The 16,973-nt window shown below is 55.0% G+C and overlaps 2 protein-coding genes across 5 annotated transcripts in view; one reads left to right on the forward strand and one right to left on the reverse strand.

Annotated features, from left to right (window-relative positions):
* The first annotated feature begins 124 nt into the window (after nt 1–124).
* SNN (stannin) lies at nt 125–10,215 on the forward strand. Of its 2 annotated transcripts, none has more exons than XR_008960565.1 (2): nt 125–230; nt 7,168–10,215. XR_008960565.1 is itself a non-coding variant. In XM_057315686.1 (2 exons), exon 2 carries the CDS (start codon nt 7,255–7,257, stop codon nt 7,516–7,518), a length of 264 nt encoding a protein of 87 aa, XP_057171669.1. In that variant the 5' UTR covers nt 735–814; nt 7,168–7,254; the 3' UTR covers nt 7,519–10,215. The 2 variants fall into 2 exon arrangements, 1 of the variants encoding a protein (XP_057171669.1); XM_057315686.1 differs by lacking the exon at nt 125–230 and adding an exon at nt 735–814.
* Nucleotides 10,144–16,973, reverse strand: part of TXNDC11 (thioredoxin domain containing 11) — a 64,731-nt gene continuing 57,901 nt past the window's right edge. For 2 of the 3 annotated variants that reach the window (XM_026520312.4, XM_048224806.2), the window contains 2 exons: nt 14,832–14,912; nt 10,144–10,898 (listed from right to left, as the gene is read on the reverse strand). In XM_026520312.4, coding sequence (XP_026376097.1) covers nt 10,256–10,898; nt 14,832–14,912 — 724 coding nt within the window. In that variant the 3' untranslated portion in view covers nt 10,144–10,255. Of the gene's footprint in view, nt 10,899–11,374; nt 12,929–14,831; nt 14,913–16,973 lie in introns of those variants that run through there. The other variant, XM_057315682.1, reaches the window with a different exon arrangement.

Here is a 16,973-nt window from a genome sequence, read left to right on the forward strand (position 1 = left end):
CCCGCCCCGGCCCGCCCCGCCCCGCCGTCTCAGCGCAGGCTTCCATTGGCCGCTCCGAGCGGGCCACGCCTCCGACCGGGGCGGAGCCGGGGATGCCCCGCCCGCCGCAGAGCGGGGCTCCTGCGTCCCGACGGTACGCGGCTGCCGGACCGGGCTGGCAGGCGGGCGGGCGGAGCCGGGCCCGCGGGGCTGCTGCGGGGCGATAGCGCCGGGCTGCGGGCGGCGCAATGGTGAGCAGAGCGGGGCGGGCCGGGCGGTCGGGACGGGCGGGGGCTCGCGGGAGGGGAAGGGGCGGCCCCCGGTGGGCTGGGGGCGCGCTTGGGGAGGCTCGGCCGCGGGCCGGAGGGTTGGGGGGGGGGTGTCTATGCGGCGGGGGAGGGGCAGCCGGGGCGGGGACGCGGCTTCGGGAGGAGGGTCTGTTCCGGGGGGCCGCGCCCGCGGGCGGGGGTTCTTTGTCCGCTCCGCTGCGGCGAGATCCGGACAAAGGAGGAGGCGGGGGGCGGCGGCCGCTTTGCGGGGAGCGGGTGTCTCCCCCCACCCCCCGTCCCTGCCGGCTACCGCGGCCCGCAGTTCCGCGCCCCAGGCCGGCCTCTGGGTTCCTCGGGATGCCTCGGGATATTTAAAATTAACGGAGGAGGTGGGCGTCCTAGCACCCCCCGGGTGGTCCGGAGGGCTCCGGGGGTTAGGGGTGGGAGCGCGGGTCCCTGGCGACGTCTGGCGCCCATTTCGCAGGTGGGGAAACTGAGGACGGGCCGCAGCGTTTGGTGCCGATCGAGTTTCGTCGGCGGTGACTGCGCGGCGTGGGCATGACTGGGTATCGTGGTCTCCGCCCCGTCCCCCCCCACCCGCCCCAGTCGGGCCGACTGGAGTTGCTTCTCCAGCTGTCAGTCCCCTCCAGCTGTCGCCCAGGGAGCCAAGCCCCTTCCTCCCTCAAGCCTCGCTCAGCTCCTTGGTAGAGTGGGGGAGACGGTGTCGCCTGGCAGGGTTAAATGAGAGGGTGCGATGAGCTCGCCTGGCACCGCGCCTGCACGTCGCCCGCGCTCCGCACGCGGTAGCTGCCGGGGCGCCTGTCATCCTTGTGTCCCCAGCATCGAGCCCTTGTCACCTAGCCTGCCCCGTCGGGGCCGCACTGGGATTTACATGGCCCCTGGGTCTGAGGCAGGACAGTGTGGAGGCCGGGGTCAGGAATATGACATTTTTGTGTCTGGGTTGAGCTCTGGGATTCGGAATCCAGGCTGCCCGGGTTTGACTCCCTGTGCAGCTACTTTTGAGCTGTGTGACCTTGGGCAATTGACTTAACTTCTCTGAGCCACAGATTCTTTATCTGCAAAGTGGGCTCAATAACACTAGGGCTATTTTGAGGCTGAAAGGAGAAAGGATCTGTGTGAAGTGCTTAGCTTCTCCGTGTCTGGCACATAGTAATCATTGGCAACCTTCGTTGGGCATCTACTGTTATTACCAGAGTTGTTTGGCCAAGTGGACTGATCCTGTGAGAATGACCAGTGGCTGATTCACAGGGTGGGGGCATGAGCCACAGGCCTGGGCCCCAGGAGACCCAGACTGACCTTGGGGCAGTCCCTGGGCTCAATCTGCACCAGCTTCCTCTTCTGCCCCTGGGGAACCTAGGGGGTTCTGGTGCGAGCTTCCTCTTCTGGAGGATGGGGTATGACTGGGTGGGTGATGGGAGGCCGCGATGACACTGGCTGTATGGCTTCGGGCAGCTTTAGCCCCATAATGCTTTCTCCCATCTGCATCCTTGCTGTTCTTGGTCGTGGTATTTGGAGGGCAGGAGCCTTGTGCCATGCGTCCTTGGGTCCCAGCACCTGCTTGGACCTGGCACAGAGTAGATGTTCCACCTGCATCCTGACTCTGCCCAGCAGTACACTATCCTCCCTATACCATCTTATGTTCCTAATCAAAAACCAGGCAGGAAATGTTTCTGGTGTGTGAACTGGGGTCCCCTGAAGAGGCAGAGCCTGGCTCGCTGGCACACCTGGCAGATGTCTTTGTTGCCCAAGGGCATGGCTTAACCCCTGGGGGCACTGCAGCAACTCCCTGCCCCGTGGAGGGGTTGGCCCCCCTGTAAATAGGGTAGTTCCAGGTGGAGGGTGGGGGTGGTGAGCTGGTGTCCTGCTGGGCGTGGTGACACTCGTGATATGCCCATTTAAGCAAGAAGAAGGTGGCAGGTATCCTTGAGGAAGAGGCTCTTTGCGGTGTCGGGCCTGGACCAGGCTCTGTACCCTCCTGGGAGGCAGGTCCTTGGTGGTGGGAGGCAGGGGTGATACTAAGGGCTCACTGTCCTCCCTGTGGAATCAGGAAGGTGTGGTACCTGGTCACGTGCAAACCGAGTGCCTGCCCCCCAGCCCTTCCATTTCCACATTTCTTATCACTGCTCATCCTCCCCACAGCCTGGTGGTGAGGTCAGGGCCTTAGTCCCATTTTGCACACTGAGACACCAAGGCCGTTAGGAGCAGTTTCCTTGGCCAGGTGAGAACAGCTCACAGTAGGGGGGTGAAGTGGCGTCGGAGGTGGCAGGGGAGGTGGGGATTTGAATCAGCTCTGCTGCTAGCTGCGGCCCCACAGAGCCTGAGTGTGTAAAATCACCTGTGGACTGGGGTTAAGGCTCAGTTTTGGGGTCTGATGAAGAGGAGGTAACTGGAACCTAGTGTTACAGTGCAGAAGACCTAAGCTGTGAACTCTGAAGGACCACAGGACAGTGGAAGGCATCTACCCTCAGCTTGCTGGTGGCTGAGGTGGGGACTGTCCTTTTGAGCCCACTGGTGGGCAGAGGGGCAGGGAGTGGGGAGCTAGGCTTTAGAGCTTGTTTTTCCAGGAGCTGTGGGTGAGATCCGAAGGTCAGGCCACCCTTGGCCCAGGGGGGGTGGGACTGAGGGTCCACGGAGCGGAAGAGTGGAAGATTGGTCCTGTATGTTTTGGGGGATCAGATGGCCTCGGGCTTCCAGTGCTAGCCTTCATCCTGGCTGAGGGAGCTGGCTAGGAGCTGGTACAGAGGTTGGGGGTGGGGGCGTGTGTTCTCTTGCCCAGCCCCAGAGTGCCCAGAGCCTGCAGGCTCCTGGCTACACTCTGGCCACCAGGCTGGCCCTGCACTCAGCACTTGGAAGACCCTCTCCCTTGATCTCCTGAGCCCCACTTCTGGGGTCACATCCTGCATTCTGGCTCTTCATTCTTGGGCAATGCACTCAAACTCTCTGTGCCTCAGTTTCCTTATCTGTAAAGCGGGACTGATACCGGTGAGCAGTGTTAGCCGCAGTATTGTTGGGAGGATGAAGAGAGTGTATGCAATGAGTGTTAAACTACTTTGATGATTGTTCTGAGGGGGTGCAGGTTTCCCATGTACCATCCTGGGCGTCGACCCAGCCCATGCTGTGGCCGTCCTGTCCCACGCTGTGCACTTGCCTGGATCAGGGTGAGGGGTCAGCTGACTTGCAGGAGATACCTTGGCTCAGAAGGGCATGAGGGAAGTCGGGAGAGGCAAAGCAAGTGGGTAGGGTCCAGCCCAGGCCATGGGGGCTCAGGGGGAACCAGCCAGCCACCCTCATGCTTCAGACGTCCCCTGGACTCTGATTCTTGGTGGCGTCCTCCTCTCCCTGCCTCCCAGCACGTGGAGGCAGCTGCCCCTTCGTGGGCTCAGGCCCACTGGGAATCCACCTGCACACGATGCTCCTGCCCTCACGCTCAGGCTGCCAGCTTCCTGGAGGCTGTTGGGACAGGTGTGGGGACCATGCGGAGGGTCCTGGGAGTGGCTTCGGGTTGGAGAGCGGGCTCAGGGGTGGGAGCTGCTGTAAGCACAGGGGCCCCTCTAACTCATGACGGTGTCTCTGGGCTCGGAACACTCAGCAGACGTCGAGCACCTGCTGTGCACTGATAGTAGGGCTGGGGACAAAGTGGTGTAATGCAAGGCAGTGGCAGCTGTGCCTGGTGGGGCGTCTGGAGCCTGGGTGGTCTGGGAAGGTCCCCCCCAGAGGCACCCACGGAGAAAGTCCCGAATGATAGGAAGGAGCCAGTCATGGGGCAGTCAGGGAAGAATATTCCCAGTAGAAGGAAGAGAAAGTTCAGAGGGTTTGAGGTGGGAGGGTGGCGAGGGTGTGAAGAAACCAGGGGAGGCAGGGAGTTTTGATTCTTGGCTGATGCCAGGGAAGGTTCTGAGTAGTGGATGATGTGAGCAGATTTTTTTAAACCATCGTTTCTCAGGAAATTCTCGCTGGGTGAATGCAGGGACAAACAACACACTTGGGGGGAAGGGTGGCGCCAGCAAGCACAGGCCAGGCATGCCCATGGCTTGGTCACCTGGCTCTGTGCACTTGGGGTGAGAGTTCCCCTGGCCTGGGGCGAGGGCAGCAGACAGGGTTTTGAGGTCACCAGTCCTCTCAAAGGGTCCCTATGAACTGGGGCTGCCTCTGCCTCAGTTTCCCCACCAGTCCCGGGACCATGTGGCTTCCCCCTGGACTGGTAGGTGCCTCCTAGGCTCCCTGGAAGGTTTGGCCCCTGGCGCTCGCCCCTCCTCAGGTCTTGCCGCCATTGTTTGATTTCCTACTTCCTGCCCCCAAACACACACATACTTCCCCTTCTGAATTGATACTGCGTTGCTTTCCTGTCCAGGGGCCTGGTAGGAGGGCAGGCACCCCAGCAGGCACTGGACACAAGAGGGCCAGGGGGAGGGACAAGGCAGGTGGGTGTCCTCCCTAGCAGGAAGAGAAGTTCACCCAGCACAGCTGGCAGGCTGTCGAGGGGTGTGTGTGGCGGGGTACCTGTCCTTGCTGGAGGCCTGAGGGGACAGGCTGAGAGCGGTGGCGGGAGCTGATGGCAGCCCTGGTGGTGGCAGGGAAAAGGCCAGGATAGCCTGTGTACTTGGCAGCCCAGAAGTGTGCAGGGCCCCTCCTGGAGCACACAGCCCGATGAGGGAGGCAGGTGCCAACCAGATGGCCGTGCTGTGGAAGCCAGGGTTGCGCACTGAAGCAAGCGCCCTGGAGGAAGGGAGGGAGCAGGCGCAGGACGAAGAGACCCTCCTGGGCTGCAGGGCCTGGAAGGTGTCCCTTCCTGACTGGAGTTAACCAGGGCCGGCCAGAGTTTCTCACCCTCCGCACTGTTGCTATTTGGGGCCAGATCTCTGTTAGTGGGGGCTGTCCCCTGCACCGTGCGATGTTGAGCACATCCTTGGTCTCTGTCTACTCCATGCCAGTAGAGCCCCCCCACTGCCAGTTGTGACTACAAAAATAATGTCTCCAGACATTGCCAGATGTCCCCTGGGAGGCATAGTGGCCCCAGCCGAGGACCACTGAATAAGAGTGAGGGAACAGAGCGTTGGGGTGGAGAGACCTGTCTAGCTCAAGGCCTGGAGGTCAGAGGCAGCAGGGTCAGTGTGGCTGGGGAGCAGCAGGGGGGGGGGGGGACGACACACATCCTGTCAGGCCGTGTAGGACTTGAGGCTTTTCCTCTGGGCGACAGGGGCATTGCTGGTGGGCCAGGGAGCCTGCTGACAGTGACAGCAGCAGCCTGGCCCTGCAGGTGGTAAGAAGGGCAGACTGCAGGGATATCACCCCCCTCCTTCCCAGGACGTCTCTGCAGATGTGGGCATGGGTGGCAGGACCAGACTCGGGGAGGGGGGAGGCCTGGTCCCTGGACAGACTCCAGGAGCTTCGACTTAGCTGCCTTTGACCTTCAGGCAAGCCTGGCCTTGGGTGGGTGGGGAGTCTTCCTGGTGTGGGTAAGAATCATTTCTAATTAAGGCCGTATTGCTCGAGGACGGCAGGTTCCATCCTGTCTGGGGGGAAAACCTTCCCTTCCAAGGCCCTCTCCCTGTGTTGATGTCCATCTTTCCAGAGAAGTGAATTCAACAGCTTGCTCTCACTGAACGCAGAGGGTGGCACAGGCTTTTCCTGACCCTCAAATGCTTGGGTGCATGTTACTATTATTTGCTTCATTTTTGGCGAGGAGGACAAGTTAGAAAGTGCAGGGTCTGGGGACCCAGGGGAGCCTGCTAGCTCCAGCACCTCCAGCCTCAGTCCCCCGGAGAGTCTGGGTTCTTTCTGTCTGCTTGCTTCCCACCGCTGGCTCTCCTTGGCCCCTCACCAGCCCCATCCACAGAGGAGGACTCTGAGGCGCAGCGAGGTGCAGCGGCTTGTCTGAGGTGGGCAGCAGCCCTCCCGGCGCCCCACGCACACCAGCTGCCCACTGCCCTCAGCTCCTACACTTGCCCGCAGGCCCTCTCCTGCCTCAGAGCCTTCACCGATGCTATTCCCCTGCCAGGAATGCTCCTCCCCAGGGGTTGGCTCTTCCTGCCAGCTCAGCATCGGCCTCACCTCCCCAGGTAGTGCCTGCTCTGCCCAACGTAGCGTCCTGGCACCCAGTCCCCTGTGCTCCTGGCATGGCACCGACACGCTTGTAGTGACAGGCGTTGGCCTATCGACCCATTTGCGGTCTGGGTCCTGCCCCTGACACTGAGCTCAGTGCGGGCAGGGTCAGTCTGCCCTTCCCTTGCCTGTCCTCCCCTAAGCTGTCCTGAATGCCTCCACGTTCCAGGACTGGGCTGCTGAGGACTCTTGCCCGGCTGGTCACAGTTCCCTTGTGGACAAAGGCTGTCCTCTGCTGCGCCCTCTCCCAGGTGTTCCGGAAGACTTGGCTGAGTTATATATGTTGCCTGTTGGAGAGAGGGACTGAGGTCATTTCCCTGCTTTCGATTCCCTCATGTCTGGCCATCACGGAAGTACTGGCTCCTCTTGGTCCCTGGGCAGTTCCTGAACACCTCGTGGTGCTGGGCTTTCAGAACATTCCCCTCAAACAGACCCTTTTCCAGCTCTCAGTTGGGCTGCCATGGGGTTGCGGGTCATGGGCCCCCTTCCCTGCATCTCTGGCTCCTTGGCTGAGCGAGGTTGACTCCTGTCTGGTAGCAGAAGCACTGATGGTGTCAGAGGTAGGAAGTGGAAGTGGGCTGTTGTGAGCGAAGAGAATGCTCGTGACATCATGAGCTAGAAACAGCGAAAGCCAACCAGCTGTTTTTCACTAGGATGAGGGCAAGATGGTCAGGCTTATGACCTGATTAAAAATAGTCCCTATGGGAGAGGTCTCCCACCGCGGCCGCCCCGAGCTTGTGAGCTGTCAGGGCCCCGTGGAGTCCCCAGTGAAGCCTCATCCTGCTTTGTCTTTCAGGGTTCTCGTGTCCAGCCTGAGTTCCAGCCTCGCTGAGCAGACCGCCCTACGAGCTTCCTCCCGCGGAAACCTCCCCAGGCGCTGACCATGTCTATTATGGACCACAGCCCCACCACGGGCGTGGTCACGGTCATTGTCATCCTCATCGCCATCGCTGCCCTGGGGGCCTTGATCCTGGGCTGCTGGTGCTACCTGCGGCTGCAGCGCATCAGCCAGTCTGAAGACGAGGAGAGCATTGTGGGGGATGGCGAGACCAAGGAGCCCTTCCTGCTGGTGCAGTACTCCGCCAAGGGACCGTGCGTGGAGAGGAAGGCCAAGCTGACCCCGAACGGCCCAGAAGTCCACGGCTGAGCTGGCATGCGGAGGCCCCGAGGCCTGTTTGCAGCCAGCTGAGAGGCATGAGAGGGGCGAAACCACAGACGTGCTGCTGAGGAAGGCTTGACACCTGCCGGCATGGCCTCGCTGGGCTTCATCACCGCATGCACTGACTCCCGAGGTCTTGGCTGTCCTTAGCCAGGATGCGGCGGCCCTGGGCATCCCCTTGGCCTCCTGGTGGGACTGCCCATTGCAGGCAGTGGGCAGGCCTGACCTTGCCGGGGCTCGCGACCCCACAGCGCTTTTTGTTACTTGAATGTTTAGCTGAGCCCGTTTTTGATGGAGCTACTACTGTAACGCGTGAACTCACAAACCTGTGAACTGTAAATAGGCCCCGGAAGCATGTGCTTAAGCCTTTTTTGCTGATTTTTAAAAATATCGTGTAGAGCACATGGGACTGACTGTAGTCATGATAAGCTGACTCAAGGCTATGGGGGGGGGGGTGTCTTAGACATGGAAGGCCCACACTGCATTTGGCAGGGGCCTCTAATACATGTGTGTGTCTGTGTGTGTGTCTGTGTGTGTCTGTGTCTGGGCAGAGGACAAGACACGTCCATTTTATGTCTCGTGGCTGACCAGCTGGGGTGCTTTGGTGCTTTCTGCTTGGTTAGCAATGGATGGAAGAGCCACGCCCCCCTCTCTTTCGGTCACTAAATACCCAGTTTCCTGTTGAGAGTGGAGTTACTGCAAGGAAGCCACCACCGCTGCTTGAGAGCCAGTGAAGGACGAGCCAGGGCCCGCGTCCCGAGGGCTGCCCGGCGGCCTGGTGGCAGAGCACTTCATTGAGCATGCTCAGCACACCCCCACTGCTGCCCCCCCCCCGCCCCCCAGCATTACTTGGCATAGGCTTCGCTGGAAACACCAGTGCCTGCGGCGGCTACCTTTATCTAAAACCCAGCTGGCCCAGGAAAGAGGAAATTGTGTTTTTTGTTTGTTGTATTTAATACTTTCTGCACTGGAGGGGTGGGGTGCGGGGACTTTGAGGGTCCCCTCCTCCTCCTTTTCACACATTAGTTTCCTTTCTTCTCCAAGCACCACCCACCTGCTGGGTACTGGACTTCACTTTCCCCAGCGGGCCACCGAGGAGAGTCTCCCAACCCTGCTCTAAGAGCCCCGAGTGCATGAGCACCCAGGAGAGCCGCCCCCCCAAGACGATGGCCTGACAGCCCACCCATAGTGGGCCCCAGAGGAGGGCACAGCGGGGAGAGTGAGTTTTAGGTTCAGGATGGGGTTTTGATGAAGATGAGGTGTTGATGGCTCTCGGTTGGGCAACACCCCCACACGCTGCATCTCCCAGGCGTCCCTTGTGTATACCCGCCACCGTAAGCACATTCTCCACTATCGTGATTGAAATGCGGCTTGTGTCGGCATCCTTAGTAATTAACTGGAGGCCAGCCTGGGCTTACCCGCAGAGCACTGGTCAGGCTGACGGCGGCTCCTCTGGCCTCACTCAAGTCTCTAACAAGCATGGTGAATTAATCTACTTTCTGGAACTCCAAGGAGGGAGCTTAGGGAACACTTCATTTTAGCAGCATACCTTTCAATTGGGGGTCAAACATGAAGTATTAGCTTGGGGGCTGGGAGAAGGGTAGCTCGATAGCAGTCTGAGCTGCTGGTAGGAAGGAGATGCCCCAGGGGGCTACTGAGGAGCCCCTGCAAGGCAGCTGGGCTTTAGCACGGGAGAGACATCCCTGGCCCCTAATAGGGGGATGGCCCAGCCTGAGAGGCCAGAGCCCCTCAGAGGCCACGTGGGCCTGAGGGGGCCAGCACTTTCAAAGGCGCCCCATGGAAAATCAGGGAGAAGGCTGGCTTTCTGATGAAGGACCCTTGAGACCAGTGTGAAAGGTGTAGGGGTGTCTGATCCATTCTGCTCGCCTCTCAGAACTTCCAGGCTTTCTACCTCTACTTTCCGCAGCCAGCAGCACACACCCAGGCTGTCTTCTCTTGGGGAACCAGGGACCGCCCCCCGCCCCCGGAGCTGACCCTGAACATGATCCCTTGACTGTCAGACTTGCCCTGACGTTTTAACCGGTGCTGGTGAAGTTCTGGTTTTGAAATGACGAACCTTCACTTTCTCCTGGGTTTCGCTCCTGGAGGTTCCTCATCCCACCTACACCCCGGTTGCCAGGGGCAATGTCTTTGCAGTGGCAATGCCAGGTCAGGGTGGCAGGCACAGGGTCTCTGCGAAGCAAGTGGGAGTGCCTGGAGAGGCAGTGAACCACCACATAATAGCGCTCACTGTTCCTATTTATCAATAGCTACTTTTCTTTAGCGTAGACACCAGAGCCACAGACTCAACATGGCTTAGTTAAGTTATGACCTCTCGTTGAATTCTTTCTGAATAGCCCAACTGTTGTGTTCTGGTCTTCTGATGGGTCAGTCAGGAAATCAGCCTTTCATCCTGCATGGCATCACAGAAGCAACAGTCGGGGAATGGGGAGGGAACTCTTGGACACTGAGCCACTCAAATACGGACTAACTTTTCAGACAAATGTTCAAATGGACTGTGCTCCTGTTTCTGTCTCAAAGCTACCAAGTTTGTGCAATAAGTGGAAGGGATGTCATCCCTGTTCAATAAACGCTGAATGACATTCAACTTGATTTTCTAGACCACTGAGAAAATCTTTATTTACAATAAATTTCAATAAAATTTGCATAAATATATTCCCAATGTACAGTTTTCACCTCTGATTTCTTCATGTCATTTTCCAAGTTAGTCTGTCCTATTCTCATTGCTCCTTTCGGACACCAGCGTGGAGCTGCTGTTGGAAGGCGGAGGGGTGCTGCCAGGTAGCCGGGGGGCACCTGGAGGCTCGGGGGGGTCAGAGCCTGCCTCTTGTGGGGGAGGGAGGTTTTCGGCTCCGTCCTTGCCCTCCAGCTTCCGTTCCATGGTGGCCACCAGGATCTTGAGCCACGTGTTCTCGGTGAGGAGGTTTTCCGAGGCGTCGGCCAGCTCCTGGAGCTTGCGGGCCACGTCCTCCAGCTCGCGGGTCTTCTGCTCGTACAGGGCCTGCAGCTGCTCACTGTGCAGCTGGAGCAGGCCATGCTGCTTCTCCAGGGTCTGCTTCTGCCGGAGCAGCCGGTGCTCGTCCCTGCGCGTGCTGGAGAGCTGCGCCTCCACCTGCACCTGCGCGCGCTGCAGGGTGCTAATTTCTGCCCTCAGCTTCTGGATCTCTCTCTCCAAATGGGAGATGTGGCCCTGCTGGAAGACTGCCTCACTCTGAAGACACTCTTTGGTAGAAGGGTTAGCTAAGTTCTGGGGGGCGGAAGCAGGGTCTGAGTGATGCAAAATGAACCTCAGCAGATTGGGAAGGGTGATGGGAAGGTCTTCGGGGTATTTCACACTACGGTCCTTTCTGGAGAGAAAGGGAAAGGAGTCAAAGGTGAGAGTTCCATCAACAGTCTTAGGCCGAACCACACCGCTACCAAAGGCCGGGCTGCTTACTTCCCACCAAAAGACATTCCGAGGATTTTACTTAGTGAAAGTCAGCAGGGAAAATGTTATCTGGGCAAAAACTTTTCTACAAACTGAGGATGTCCCATGTGCTCATTCTGTAATTAAGGTGGCTTATCTCCAATGTGTGTGTGTTCCTAAGGACAAAGAGCCCAGTTTCTGATAACAACCTTCCAAGACAGACAAGCACTCCCAGGCCCAATCCTCAAGCCAGGGATGATGGAGGGCACCGGCAGCGCGCGGGCAGATGGGCCTCCACGAGCTCTGAGAGGCCCAGTGGCGTGGAAGGAAGGATGTCCGGGGCAGGACGTCACCCGTGTCACTCCGTGGCCGTCAACAGTGTCTGGTGCAATAGGAAAGACTGAACACTCAGCCAGATTTCTTCAGCCAGCATTTATTACACGTTATCCAAGGCAGGAGCTGTTAACTGGGGGCGACTATAACCCCCCAGGGGTATTTGGCAACATCTGGAGACATTTTTATTAATACGATGGAGGAGGTATCACGCAAGCCCTGACCCCCCACAAAAAGACCAACCATGGGACTCCGAGAAATGAAGCCTACCCTGTGCTGAAAGCACAGAATAAGGAAGGAAAGTGACGTATGAAGGGGGTTCCCCCAAAGCTCTGTTGCAAGTCCTGATGTAGAAAATTCCTTTTTAGAAGTTGTCATTTAACTGTCTGATGACCAACATTTCTACCACATACAGGCCCCAGAGCCACGTGCCGGGAAGACTCACAAGACTGGTGCTCATGGTCCTAAGCACCCAGACAGGTGACCCCTCTGCGCCCCTGCACTGCCTCATCTGTAAAAGGGGAAGCAAGCACATCATCGCTCTCACGGGACTGCTGTACGGATGACACAAATTAACCTGAATGCTGAGTGTTAGCCGAAAAACCATCACATTATTCTGTAAAAAACCAACCAAGGAACCATTCATTAAAAGCTTACACACCCTCTCCACACACAAAGCCAGTGGTAAAATATCTAAGAAAAGACAAAAGGTGTTCTATTGATGGATAGCTCTTCCCCAATGAAATAAAAATCACCGGGAAATTAAAATCACACATGCCCTGTTTTATACATTACAGAGACTTTTGGATACATGGAATACCCAAATATTTGAAGTATATAACCACACCCTTCTTTAAAGCATGGTTTTCTTCACACAGAGAAGCTTGCTTTGAGTGGGGGCCTCCTAGCCTTTCAACAGACAACTGAAAACCTCCTGGCCCCTATGACACGCGGGCAAGGAAGAACGAGTGGAGGCCGGCTCTGCCACTGAGCCGTGTGGCGCAAACCTCGTCTCGCAGGGCAGAGGCACTGCATTCCCCAGGAGAGAGCTGCCAAGGTGCCTTACTGTGTGTGGAGGCATTTACAGGACCGAGAGCGACACCTGTCAGCATGCTAAAGTCGAGTCCCGGGAGCAATCTCTGTGAATCTACCAACGGGTGTGCTGAATGGCTTTCCAACTTTCTAGAAGTAGCACAGATGCAAGGTGTGAACAAACCTCCAAAAAGGAATCATTTTGGACTCCGCTCTAAATTCACCAGGAGCGTGTTCACGCCCCTCTAGCACCTAAACGGCTAGATAAACACATGAGGAACAGGGTATAGGCCTCTACTCCAAAAAAGGGGGTAGGAGAGTGAGGACGGGCGGGCTGTGCCGCTGCAGAAGGGAGGCGCTTCTCAGGGCCCAAGCTACAGGAAGCTACCGCACCCGAGATGGCCTCACCCAGGCCGGCCGGAGCACCTGACTTCCACGCCGTCACACACAGCGGTGCAAGCAGAGAGGCTCTAGGATGCCCTGCACAGGAGAGCCGGGCCTGCCAGGGGCAGGAGGCGGCTTCGGCGCACACCATGGGGGAGGACAAGCCGTTTCATGTGGTTTCTCCCTTCCATGACTATAAAATATGTGCTCGCTGGAGACCAGCTGTAAAGCAAACAAGAGGCATTCCCACATCACCTGTAGTCCTCCTCCGAAATAACTGTCAGCATCTTAACATTTCCCCTACTTACTGCACACATTTTAACCTAGTGCATGCGCAAACTTACACTTTACCAAAACCTATCTAGTCTCTTCACTAAAAATAACTATGCAACGTGAAAAAGGCCTTTTTCACTTCCTCTCCTGCGAGCGGTCAACTCCTGCCCTTGGCCCATTCACACCTTCCGAGTGTGCCGAACACTCAGCTTGGACCAGGTGACGAGGAGTTTACTTCATTTCTGACTACTCTTTTATTTTTAGGAAATAAGAAAAATTCCATTCCTGAGCAGTAAGGCTTCAGTTTCCCAAGCTCTTCGTATTAACAAAGAGCTGGACACTCTTCTCATAGTTGGCATTTACCTTCTTGACCTTTCAATGGTGAGGGGCTGCAGGGACCACCACAGTGGTCCAGCCCCACAGTGACCACATCAGGCAGCTTCCTGATGAAAGCTCGGTCCCCCACACAGCCCGACTCAGTCTCCCAAACATGCAATTCTCTGTGTCTCTCTCGGTCTCTCTCAATACATACTCCTGCATTCTAGTTGCTGAGGACGTCTCCATGCAAAGGCACATGCTGGGTGTTATGACTTGACCACTTTCCCAAACTACATTTGAAATTCCAAAACCATGCTTCATTAAACTTCATGCCTGACCACCATCCCACACAAATGAAATTGCTAGTGTTATTGTCCAGGATTCCTGGACTGTGTGGCACTTTAAAAGCTTCTTAGAAGGAAAAAGGTTCATCACGACAGTTAACAGAACAGCATGAGTCACACTCCGTTTTTAGTGCGCGATGTGACAGGACCCTACTACCCTAGGAAGTATTCCAGCAAAAATTCCTTGAGATAAAGAGGAAAAAACAAGGAAATGATTCAATCTCTCGGAAGGAAGCACTCTCCTGGAGAAACAAAGTATGGCAGTGGCTGCAATGAGCAGTAGAAGTGAGTGCAGGAGGTGAGAACAGGAGACATCACATGTATGACTTAGGAACCTCACTAAAATAATCGGGCAAATGCTTCCCCCTGGAAAGACACTGTCAGAGCCGGTGACTGGTCCCTGAGGACCCATTCTTTTATAAACAAAAGGGAATCTTTTTTTTTTTTAAACAGGGACAGAACATCTGGTTCATCAGGCTTTCAGAGCCAAGAGTTAATTTCCCTTTTAGCAAAACATCCGCATCCAACATTTACTAACTGCCAAGCTAGGCCGTCCCCTTTGCTTATGTCCCATCCCTGTCTGCTGGGCTTTCAGGATAGTTGTTGTCATCACTGAACTTGGAGTCTGCTTAGACAAATGTGAAGACATCAAGGTGACAGCCCCAGGGCAGATGGTCACAGAAGTCTGTACACTTGGGGAGAAGGCTCCTTGAATCCCAGGAATGGGGTGCAGTAGGGAGGAGACTCTCCATCTCCAGTTTGCACAAGAGGGACAAGGTGGTCATCAGCAGAACCCAACGGAAAATGACACACATGAAAGTCTGGGGCAGGCAGGGCCTGACATCCGGGGGCTCAACAGAGGAGTGACTGTCCTGCACCACGTGAATGTGGCTCTTTGCTTTCCATCCACTGAACGCTCATGCGGCCAAGAAGGGAAACGAGTTCTGGTAGCCACATTCATGTTCGTGAGCACACACACTCCAAGAGGGGCAAAATTCTTACCAAAGCCACACACCAAAGCCCTTTTACCCTTGGTCCCTAATGGAACATTTTTTGAACAATATATTTTACTCAGAATTGTTTAGTAATAGCTAATGATTTGCATTTCACTTCTGTGAAGTACCTTAAACCCATTTCATTTTCAGCAAAAGAATCCCATCTGCCCAAATATTGAAAAAATTCAGCTTTACCTGTTGCAGGGAAAAAATAAGACGGTGGGAAGACGGTCGACCATAAATTCCCAAGGAAGGTCATTCTGAGACACATCAATCCTGGCAAAGATGAGAAAAAGTAAAAGATCAGCCCGAGGCACTCGAACCTCAAAGAACCCTCTCTGATAACAGAAGAGCCTGGAGCATTTTCTGTGGCCACACTGACCAGCCCCTTGGTGACTACACTACCAATGCAAGCTGGCTGCAAGCCAGGCAAGAAGAACCGGGGCTTGCAGAACATGCAACTTTCCACCTCACTTATGGAGTGGAAGTCACATGTCCTGAGAGTAAAAATGAGCTTTCCAAAAAACAACAACAAACTACCTCACTGACACCTCAGGAGCAGTCCACCCACCTGACAGGGTCTGGTCGAGTACTTTAATCACTGAATCAGCTCTGGAAAAAGAAAATTACTATGCAAAATTTATCAAGCCTCTGAAGACATAAGCAAGCTGGAAAATAAAGATTATACTCTATTTTATATTTGTATTTTGTAAATCTGCACGGAGGCCACAAAACTTGTATTTCCTTAGTAGACTTTACATTAATTTTCTAATACAGAAAATGACACCTGTACTGAATTACCCACCCTGGGCTTTGTCACTGTTGAAGGAAGCAGTGGCCCCTCCCACAGCCAGCACTGAGCTGAGAGTGCAGCAGCCCCCCACCCCAGCCCGCAGGGTTCATTGCTCAGGCAATGAAGAAACAAAAACAACAAAAAAACAACCTAAAAGGAGGGAGCAGACCGTGGAGGGCCACTTGGCCAGGTGGCTCCGATGTCAATCACCACAAACAATGCATACAAAAGATGGCAATTTTTTGAGTCCTCAATTAATGTGACATAAGTTTCCAGAAAATATAATGGGGTGTGAGAGTGAATCAGTCTCATGCATTTGTCTAGAAGAATGACCAAATTACAATGGTTTTAAACAACTGAGCAGAACAGCACTCCTGCCTCGGCCTGGGACAGCCTACTTAAAACATCAGAGTTCCGTTTTTTCGAACACTTTAGTCTATCATCAAATACTTTTCTTCTCCTGAGTTTTACTTAAAAAAAAAAAAAGTAAATTGAAAGAAAACCATTACCATAAACATCCACTCAGAATTTCACTGGGCTAATCAGGAGCTTCTTTCTGGACTTCTCATTTGAGCTTGGTGTATATGCCTACACATTGTGAAAAGCGGTACTCATACATTTCATATGCAATTCTTTTCAATTAATTATATGAAAAGCACTGTTCAAATAAATGGGTCAAAATCCCATCAAACTCCCAGCCACAATTTTCTTAGCTGTTGCTCTCCTGTTGGACGTAAATCGTGCTACAGTGACTAGCTCACACTCCTCTCCAAGTCCTAGTTCCTTAATTCCCCAAAGTGAAATTAACTGGGGCAAAAATGTGTAACTATTTTTGTGCTTTCTTACAAATGCTGCTAACATGCTTTCCCGAAAGGTTACGCCCAATTCATGTGCTGGGTCTGACTGTGCCAACTTCACTTTATCAACACAAGATGCTGTCATTTAAAAGCATCTGTTAGTAAGTGTAAATGATACTTTGTTATTGTTTTAATTTACACTTATTAGACTGTAATCTCCATACTTGCTTATTTATACTCTCCTCCTCCAGGAGAAACCTACTCAAGTCTTTTCTTCACTCAGGAGTCCCTCCCAGCTGTGGCTCACCCTGCCCCCCAGCTGGTTTTTCACTGTGGTAAAATACACATAAAATGTCCCAGCCCGACCATTTCTGAGCATACAGCTCAGCAGTGGTAAGTGCACTCATAATGGGGTGCAGCCATCCCAACCACCCGACTCCACAACTATTTCTTCACCCTGCAAAATGGAGACTCTATCCGTTCAACAGCTTCCCCACACCGCCCCGCATCCAGCATCTTCTTTGTCTCTGTGAATCTGACTCCTCTGTGTGCCTCACATCCCTGCAGTCACATAGTATGTGTCCCTTTTTGGGTTTTTTTGAAGATTTTATTTGTTTATTTGAGAGAGAGAGTGTGTGTGTGAGCGGGGGGGGGGGGCGGGGAGGGGAGGAGGGAGAAGCAGACGCCCCACTGAGCAGGAAGTACTGAGCAGGGTTGGATCCCAGGCCCTGAGATCATGACCTGAGC

This window comes from Ursus arctos, unplaced genomic scaffold (assembly GCF_023065955.2).
Source record: "Ursus arctos isolate Adak ecotype North America unplaced genomic scaffold, UrsArc2.0 scaffold_2, whole genome shotgun sequence".
Taxonomy (NCBI): Eukaryota; Metazoa; Chordata; class Mammalia; order Carnivora; family Ursidae; genus Ursus; species Ursus arctos.

Coding starts and splice junctions, on each gene's coding strand:
- SNN (XM_057315686.1), top strand. CDS start 7,255: ATGTCTATTATGGACCACAGCCCCACCACGGGCGTGGTCACGGTCATT.